The sequence below is a fragment of the Aplysia californica genome, unplaced genomic scaffold (assembly GCF_000002075.1).
Source record: "Aplysia californica isolate F4 #8 unplaced genomic scaffold, AplCal3.0 scaffold00233, whole genome shotgun sequence".
In the NCBI taxonomy this organism is placed as follows: Eukaryota; Metazoa; Mollusca; class Gastropoda; order Aplysiida; family Aplysiidae; genus Aplysia; species Aplysia californica.
The window spans coordinates 710,392-720,681 of NW_004797503.1; the positions used below are offsets into that span (position 1 = coordinate 710,392).

The following is a 10,290-nucleotide window of genomic DNA, read 5'->3' on the forward strand; positions in this document are numbered from 1 at the left end:
CACACACACATTCGTGCATAGCACGTTGCTATGGACACGCCAGCACACACAAACACTCCAACAAATACCTACACAAACAAACGCTAACACACACACACACACACACACACACACACACACACACACACACACACACGCAAACACAACCCAACACACTTCACAGCACACACAATTAATAATCCCATATACACCCCCTTCACACAATGCGTAGACCGACAGTAAAGCGACATTCCTTTTCTCTCCCAACCAATATTTGTGAGGCAGCGTGGTGGAATCAGGATCTGGTCAAAATAATCCAAGTGAAGAAACTTGCATTTTTCTGCTGGTTTTTTAATTTAATTTTTTTTTTTTTTTTGGCCCTACACTTTTCATGCCCATTTAAGAACTAATTTCTGTGTGGATTGTTCATAAAAACGTTGATTAAAGGCACACAGAATATAAATTTTCAGTTACCACGGACTATTAAGCTAAGCAAATACTAATCTTTAGCGGCCATTTTCTCATTAATTTTACCTCTGAAAACAAGTGACCCCCCAGATCATTCATTCGTAAATATCTCGACTTGTATTCAAGATAAATGGATACTTTTTTCATCCAAATAAAGATAAGTGAACAAGCTTTAAGATGATACCAATAACTCTACATGCCCAAAAATTGACGAGAACCTGATTCCACCACGCTGCCTCACATTTATATTTACCAAACTTGTGTTGCTGTTTTTTTTCTCTCTTTTTTCCCCACTATTCCAAATGTGTCAAGAGCGACCAGCAGCTGTATTGGCTGGATGATGTCACTGTGTTCTGTGCTGTCAGCCATCTGTGTTATATCGTGACCTCATTGCAGGCACTGCATGCATTGGATTAGATCTAACTTGTTTTTGTTCGATTGTAGTGGTTGTTGTTCTTGGTGCTTTTTGTTTGGGGTTGGGTTTTTGTTTTTGTTTTTTTTGTGAGGGGGAGGGTTTTGATCATCTTTTGTATGTAAATATCTAATGAATCTATTTTACGTAATACTTTATTAAATGTGTTTGTTACAGCGTTTGTGCGTGCACTGTGTGTATGTGTGTATGTGTGTGTGTGTGTGTGTGTGTGTGTGTGTGTGTGTGTGTGTGTGTGTGTGTGTGTCTTGTAAGTAAGTGTGATAGACGAATAGATAGATAGATATACATATAAATTAGCGAACATAAAATAGATAGATAGATAGATAGATAGATAGATAGATAGATAAATAGATAGATAGATAGATAAACAGGGGACCAAGTAGATAGATAGATAGATAGACAGACAGATAGATAGATAGATAGATAGGTATGCGAACAGGAAGCTAGCTAGCAAGATAGATAGATCGCTTGATAGATAGATTTGCCCAGCTAACCCCCCTGCCCTACCCTGAGCCCATCGTCCAACTCACAGTCCGTGTCGTGTTTTACGCCAGGTTCGTGCCGGAACCTACAGAGCAGCATCAACCACGAGGGTGGCGTGGGAGTCATCTCTATGGCTGTCAGCTTCACGGGCTACATGCTGGGCAGCATCGTCAGGTGACCACAGCGGGGCCTTCTCATTGGTCCTTTCTCTTATGCTTGTTTTGTTGCTTCTTTTTCGTTGGTCTTTGCTTTGGTTTTTGGGTTTTTTCTTTTTTTTCTTTTCGGGGAAGGGGGTGGTTATTATTCATCTGTTTATTTATTGACACTACTTTTTCTATCTATTTTCTAAAAGTTCTCTGTTCTTTACTATTGATTTGTGAATTTGTCTTGTTATATTTTTTTAAAATCTACTCTTTGTTGATATAATTTTCTGGTTGTGTGTTTCTTATTTTGTCTGTTTCTATTTTGTAAATATTTTTGCTTATTTTTTTGCTGCAGGGAAAAAACAGTTCCCTCTTTTCTTATTTCTCGCACGGAGTTGTCGCCCATGAGAGATTATTCTAAACACACCTGCTTGAGGCGTATATATATCAAACTACACTTATCAGACATTCCACATTGATTAACCTACGGGTTTTATTCGGTCCCGAGGTTTATCTTTGCCCCACATCAGTCAAAACAACAGGCTTACATTCCCCTACACAGACGGCCTCAGTCGATGAAAAGTTTAGATTTCTCACTTTGAGAGACTGTCGTGAGTAATTAAAAATTTCTCCGAGCCCCACGACTGTGGGTGCGGCAATGTGTGGCTGTCTTTGTCTGTCTGCCAACAGAATGTTTATCACGGCACGGTGGAATCAGGCTCTCGTCAATTTTGCAAAATGTAAAGTTATTGACATAATCTTAAGTTCCGTTCTCTTTTTTCTGATTTTGAAAAAAATGATGCCAAAAAAATACCCATCATTCTTGATTAGAAGTCGAGATGATTGAAAGAGGTGGGGGGTCTCCTGTTGTCAGAAGTAAAGTAAAATTAGAAAGAAAATGGCAGCCCCAGTTACGTGAGTTCCAAGCTTGTCCGGATGTTTTTGGAGAATGCAAATTCTTGTGTTTTTGATCGACGTGATTCACTAAAAATCTACATACAAATGTCTTTTAGGCATTAAATGCGTGGAGCACCCTCAGCCTTTTCTCCAAATACAAAATGATGATAAAAATCACCCTACAAGCAGAAAAGCTACTTCTTCTCTAACCTCGCTATATAGACGAGCACCAGTTTTCACCATGATGTCACACATGTTGGTCCCTGTGAGGAGAGTTGAGCTATGAAGGAAAGAAAAAGCCTTGTGCCAGTGTATTACAAAAACTAACTTGTATAGATTTAACGAAACTTGAAAAATAACAAGATTATCTAATTGTTGGGACCCCCGAATTTCACCCCCGTCTATGATAGGACCAAGCCGGATGGGGACATTTGTGTAAGCGTCCTTTCCCAAGAATACGTCTGGCAGAGCTAAGCTTGGACCCCCTAGAGTCAGTTGACGAAATTTTGGGGTAAATATTACCAAAAAATTGAATATTTCCTCAAGTTACCAATATTTCCCAATTCCCTTTCATAAATCCCCAGAATCGATCTTAAAGCACCTGTACACCAAATTTGAAGCTTCTAGCTTCTGTAGTTTTTGAAAACTCCTTGCACCCAGGAGGTCACATATGTCAAAAAGTAGAGTTTGAGAAAAACAGAAAAAACAGGGATTTTTTAAAGGATTTTTAGAGCAATTTGCACTTTTCAAACGCCCTTTTAGGACATTTAGGGTGTTTTTTCAACAGTTTCTTCATTTTGACTCGATAGAAAATATGTCAAAGGATGTTTTTCCGCAAAAAACAAAAGTTGGGTAGTTTGAAAAATTTTATCGATATTGCCTTGGATCGCCCACCCGAGTCTTCACTTGAATCATAGACTACTGACACGCCTGAAGAATTTGTTTTTCTAAACCGACCGTAATAATAGACACAATCTAGGTCATTTAGCGCTATGTCAGACCAGACTGTCGGGTCGAAGAAACCGTTGTGAGCGGAGCATAACACCCCCGGAAAGTTTCAAACTCTTCTAAACTGACGAGCCAACCACTCGCAAACAAACAATTCTCACCCACATGATATGACGCCAAAATGTACGTCTGCTATTATCTCAATAGCTACATGCGGCACATTGGTGAAATCACGCGCTCGACGATTTTTTTGGGCATTAAATGGCGTTATTGACAATATCATTTCAAAGCGTCTATTCTCTCCTTGCTTTTGGTGAAATAAATACTCATTTATCTTGAATAGAAGTCGAGATTTTGGGTCACGAACAGGGGTTCGAGTGACCTGGTGTCAGAGATAAACTTTCCGAAATAAATGGCCGCCAAAGCTTGGCATTTCAAAAGACTGGCATTTCCAAAGCTTGAGTTTCTTTGTAAATTTTTTAATGTAGTAGCACCCAAATTTTTCGGAACTTTTGTGATCTATTTGCTGTAATTGTAAAGACTTTGAAACTATAACTAAAGATAAAACTAAGCTGTAAACTGTCTTGATAGTTCTGTGAGAAACAAGTAACTTAAAAAAGTACGTTTTTGTCAAGCGCTCCGTAATATGCTTATAAAATTAAAAGTTGTTGGCATAACCCTACATACCTTCGCCTCAATATACTTTCAGTCTTCTTCTAGCTCTTTTCTTTTCTTTTTTTTCTTTTACCGAGTCAAATCCTCAAAACTAGGTCACTGTCTTTTTTATGTCAATATTATCTGAAAATAAAAATATCATTTTGAAGAAAATGTCATTCTTCGGTAGAAACCCCCAACACTGTATCCTCCGTACAACGTTTAACTCACAAGCGCACCGACCTCAAAATCGTGCAAATTACCCAGGATACCGAATGAAATAAAGTTTTTAAAGTTATAAACTAGACCATTATCCCAAACCAGAATACACGGGGCACGAAGATCCAGATAAAAAAAATCAAAGCCGTGGCGACGTTCGACCGTCGAATCTTTTAATATCGTATACGATCATCCGCACACAGTATAATTTAGAAGTAACACTTATCTCCCTTTCTCTCTCTCGCCCTCGCTCTCTCTCTCTCTCTCTCTCTCTCTCTCTCTCTCTCTCTCTCTCTCTCTCTTTCTCTCTCTCTCTCTTTCTCTCTCACTCCTATCTCTCTCTTTTCCCCCATATCTCTATATCTCTCTCTCCCCCCTATCTCTCTTCCCCCTGTATCTCTATCTTCTTCTCCTTCTCCTCTCCCCCTCCATCCCTCTCTCTCTCTCTCTCTCTCTCTCTCTCTCTCTCTCTCTCTCTCTCTCTCTCTCTCTTTCTCTCTCTCTCTCTCTCTCTATCTATCTATCTATCTCCCTTCCCAACTTTCGTCACCCTCCCCTCCGTTGCGCCCCCTAAGGCGGTGACATCTATAAATAAATCATCCTCCCCACACCCCGGGGATGAGATCAATGACCTAGTTTCAGTCCCTGCCGCATATCGATCTCCGTACCCTACATTGTGGAGTCTACACTCACCAGCTCTTCAACACCACAACACTACAACACTTTTTCTCCCTCTCTGCGGGAAGATAGGCGGCTCTCTTCAGAATTTTCACAGATATAATTGAGTGTTTGTGTGCCACGATGCAGTTAAATCAGGCTGTCGTCAATTTTGGCCATATGTATTTATTTCTAATTGCTATATTCCCAAATGTTTCATAAATGGTCGCTTTTAAGGACAAGCGGACCAACCCAGATTTCGGGGGGTTCCAGAAATCTTGACCTACACCAAAAGTAGGCATCGCCCTAACTATAGGAGAAGTTTGGTTTCATTGGTGTGTATATTTGATTGGTTATAGCGAAAAACTTTCCTTGTCTTATAAATAAGCTGAAGGGACAAAAACTTTACCTTAGATTGTCTCAAAGCAGCATTTTTCGGGATAGCCCCCTTGTGCTTAAAAGCGATCAAATAACCTAATATTGTTAATATGTGGGTGTTAAACCTATACTGAATTACAGCTTGTTTATTAATTGTTTTTCCTTTAATGAATAAAAATACACACATTATTAATATCTGGAATAGACGTCGGAATATTAAATAATTTGTGACTGGAGGAGGTCTGGGGTTGCCTGGTATCCGATGTAAAATTACAGAGAAAATGGCCGCTAAAGTCTGGTGCCTTCCAAAGCTTTAGTGTAAATTTGCAATTTTCCATAAGCATCTCGAACAGAAATATTATTTAAAATCGACTCAAAAGGTGTTAAGCCAACATATACTTTAATTTTATCACGCATCAATAAACAATACCCTGAAAATAAACGTCGGTTTCTTGGACTTCATTATTTTGACGAGAGTCTGATGTCACTACGTTGTCACTCAAATTTTTCGGTATTGATCGGGTGCTTAACATCATACGTAATTGTATGTCTCATAGAGCACGCTTGCAGTTGTTGTTGGCAACCGCGATGACAAGAAACAAAACGCCAATGTCTGTGATGTAGCAGTTAAGCACCTCGCCTTCACACACAGAGAACACGACTTCGATTCCAATGTGCGTAGAATTGGTGAAGTGGTATAGGATTTTTACTTTTAGTAGATGTTTTTAAAGCGCTCGCAACTTCATAAGGTCCTATGAGCGCCAGAAGATTAGAGGTGTTACAAGAGAGTAACAAGCATAAAAAAGAAAAATAGGAGATAAAGAAGATAAATGTTTGATAGGAAAGAAGAAGCAAACCACACCAGAGCACCCGACAAGCACCCACTGGGGTAGGTTTGACGCCCCTATCAACACTATTGGGTTTTTTTTTTTTAAGAGGCTGGATCTCCGAGTTTAACGTCCATCTCCGAAAGCACTTAGCCAAGTGGGAAATTCGTGTAAATTGTCTTTCCCAAGGACACAGCATCGGACAGAGCTGTATCTCGCAATCTCACGATTACAAGTTCGGTAGTCTGACCACTAGGCCACCGACGACACTATGCGGAGAAGTTTTATCAAGTATCTCGGTCGTTCCGTCGGAACGCATGTTTCTTTCTTCGCCCAGGTTGGCCATAACAGTAAAGATAGAAGCCCGCCTCCTAAATGATCTAAAGTGTGTCGACAGAGATGTAACAACACTGACGCATTATAATTATTGTTGTTCTATATGGGAAATGAAAGGGGTTGCCGCTTAGTGCGATTACATAAATTATGTTAAATGCAGAGTTGCAAATGGATTCACCAGTACGTCTCATTTTCATCAGACACTCAATGATTCAGAATAACAATAATGGATTTTAGCACAACAATATCCTTAAAACGCATTTGCGGTAATCAGGTGGCGCCTCTGGTATGTCCTATTTTGTTTCGATATCTCTGTTGTTTCTGTCTGTCCCTAACAATAAATGTCAGCTATTGTACCGAAGCGCCTTTCTTTGCAAAATAAAACAACAAAACGACCCCCACCCCCAAACAAAAATAACAAAAACAACCCCCTCCCCCAACCACAAAACAGGAACAACAATAAAAGCAAAAAAAAACAAAACTACCCAAAAAGAAAACAGAAACAACAATAACCAAAACAAAAAATAAATAAAACAAAACACACGAACAAAAAAGATAAAAGAGACCATGAAAAAATCGATGGTACAATGGTACACATGTTTAGTGTACACGTATTTCACTCTCTGGTACTGGTAAAAGATATCTACTCTTCGGCACGTATATGGCCTATTTTTGTCGCAAATGCCTCAACTTTCTTTCTAAACCTAAAACTTGCAAGCTAAAATGAAATTATTCAAATTTAGAAAACCTTAGAATATCCCCGAGTGTCTCCAGTATCAGTGTCACAGACTTAGACTTGAGCTAGCTCTTACCACATGCTTTTACAATAACACACTGGGCAGGATTATGTTGTAAAAGTAAAGTTGTTCCCGCATCCGATCCGGACATTGGGGATTTCAATGAGACAATTTACTGGGCCTTCGGCACATTGTGGTAGGGTGGCCAGTTCCTTTCAACGCCGCCTTTACTTCCCCAACACAAAGTCAGGTACCCATTACTGCTGGGTGGGCAGGAGGGCGCGAAAAAAATCCGTATGGGAACCGAGGGAATGTTGTATCGTGGTACAGATGTAGGTGCTCGTCAAATCAATAAACGGGAGTAAGGGAGGGGGGGGGGGGTTCTCAACTATGTGTGAGCCAGCTGCTGCAGGAGAGAGAGAGGGAGAGAGAGAGAGAGAGAGAGAGAGAGAGGGGGGGGGCGATCTTTTCGAGACCATTGGAACATGTTTTTGTTTTTTGTTTGTTTTTGTTTTAGTTCAATATATTCTATGTCCATTAAAAAACACCCTACCGACTGGATTTTAGTGAATAAATACTTCGATCGAAAGCCCAACAAATTAAAAAATTGCAGTTGACAAAAGCCTTGAAAGAAACCAAAATTTGGCGGCCAAATTTCGGGAATTTTATCTCTGACACCTGACAAATCTCATCTTCAATCGCAAATATCTCCACTTCTATTTAAGAGACATGGGCATCTCTCGTTTAAATCAAAAGCAAGACAAATGAACAAGGTGTTGGATTATTTCAATATCACCTTAGTATCCACAAACTGACGAACGCCTGATTTCACTGCATCGTGAGCCAATTATTACTCTTTCGCCACTTGGAAGCACAATGTAAAAGGGAGATCGTTCACACCAACCCACGCAACAGCAGCTGTTGTTGAAGCAGACTGGATACACGCTGCTGAGATAATATTTTTGTTTTTATTTTGGCTTTTGTCTTGTGTGTGTATGTGTGTGTGTGTGTGTGTGTGTGTGTGTGTGTGTTTGTAGAGGAGATTATTGGCACTAGTACCCACTAAATACCGGGCTACATTCAACCAACCCACCTGCTGCAGCATGCGTGAGATATGTTTGCCAACGAAATAATGATATGTTCTTTTTTGTTCCCTGGAAATGTATAATTAATTAAACGTTTGCTGGTCTATATCGATAATGCTTACACTGCATAGGACACGTAGCTTTTTTGTACTGTGTATTGTTTTTAAAGAGTTTTTGGAAACAGTGGTTAATAGTTTTAAACATAGGATTTAATCGATTTAGAAATAATGTTTATTGTCTTAAAATAGATATAAGCAGGCATACTCTTAAACATAACAATACAATGACAAAGGTATAACAATCGATTGTGGCATGTATCTCACTGAAAGTAAAAGGTACACTTTTGGGGATTCCAATAAACTCCCCTTTTACAGCATTACAATTTTGAAAAAATGGGTAGGGGGTTCATGTAGGCGAATCAACTTTAATGGAAGAGGGATCGTGGTAGAAAAAAATGGTCGATAGAAATATTTACATACACACACACACACACACACACACACACACACACATACATACACACACACATACACACACACACACACACACACACACACACACACACACACACACACACACACATATATATATACGCACATACACCCACGCAGAGAGAGAAAAAGAAAAAAAGAGAGAGAGAAAGAGAGAGAGAGAGAGAAAGAAAGAGAGAGTGAGAGAGATAAATGGGGAGAAAAAGAAAGGAGAGAACAGTGAATGCAAAACCATTACAGAGAGAAAAGTGAGAGGAATATTTGTAATTCAGGAGGGGACAGAGAGAATGGCAGGGTGCACATAAAGAAATCAATAAGTATTAAGAAAGAGACGGTGACCAATAGAAACATTTCAGTACCGTAATCGATCACATTTCATACAAATCTTATTTTATAAAATTAGGAGCCAAAATTAATAGAGAAACACTACAAAATGCGTTAACTTTGGAGATTTTTCTTCTGCAAACAGACAACCACCCTTCCCCCCCCCCCAAAAAAAAAAGCAAAAAAAACCCAACCCAAAACAAGGGTGGGGTGAAGGGGGCGGTGGGGGGGGGGGGGGCGGCAATTAGGACCTGTTTTTTATTTCTACTCGCCTTTTATTATTGATTCAATTGTCCTTTTCTTTTCTTTTTTTTCGTGGTCTTTAAATCGCTCCTCCAACCAGACAGAACCCGCTACCCCCTGTCGTTGTAAGCATAAACTGTTAACATTAAGCAGACGTGTTTTCCTTTTTGTTATCGTTATTTTCTTTTCCTTTACTTCATAAAAAAAAAATATATTCTTTAAAGAAAAAAACCAAAAAAAAATCCCCTCTGTTTCCGTCTCTTTCATTTACCAAGTGGTGGCATCGGTTGCCTAGTTGTTATGTACCGGACTAGCAATCGTGAGATTGCAGGTTCGGGGGTTCGAACCTCAGTTCTGACAGATGTTGTGTCCTTGGGAAAGCCACTTTACACAAATTAAGCTTTTGGCTTGGTCCTTTCGGAGATGGATGTTAAATTCGGAGATCCTGCCGCTAAAATAGTTGCTTTTAAGGACGAGTGGGTTAATCCAGATTTCTTGGCTTTCCAGTAATTTTGACCTACACCAAAAATGGGCATTGCTCTAGCTGTAGGAGAAGTTTAATTTCATTGGAGTGTATATTTGTTTGGTTATAGAGAAAACTGTCCTGGTATTTTAAAGAAACTGAACAAGGGGCAAAAACTTTACCTTCGATTTTCTCAAAACAGCATTTTTCGGGATAGCACCCTTGTGCTTAAAAGCGCCCAAATAACCTAATAGTGTTGAAAGGGGCGTTAAAACTATTTCATTATAATATATCATTACAGCCCAAGTCTGGTCCAGAACTGCGGTGCCCGGAGTTGTCTGATCGCGGCTCTGATCCCTCACTTTGTGTACGTGGCAGCCAACATCTACCCTGCTATGTGGCTGATGGTTCCAGTCTCACTGTGTCAGGGAATCGCGCTCGCCATAGCTTGGAACGCCATGAGTACTTACATCACTCTCTTGTCAAAGTAGGTCACATCGGTACTTACATCTCTCTCCCCCCCCC

The 10,290-nt window shown here is 39.8% G+C and overlaps 1 protein-coding gene across 1 annotated transcript in view; it reads left to right on the top strand.

The window, feature by feature from the left end:
- Nucleotides 1-10,252, top strand: part of LOC101854578 (protein unc-93 homolog A) — a gene marked incomplete at its 3' end in the record, with an annotated part of 41,780 nt that extends 31,528 nt beyond the window's left edge. The window contains 2 exon segments of the mRNA XM_013083462.2: nucleotides 1,435-1,537; nucleotides 10,067-10,252. Of these exon segments, the coding sequence (XP_012938916.1) occupies nucleotides 1,435-1,537; nucleotides 10,067-10,252 (289 nt within the window).
- Nucleotides 10,253-10,290: the final 38 nt, after the last annotated feature.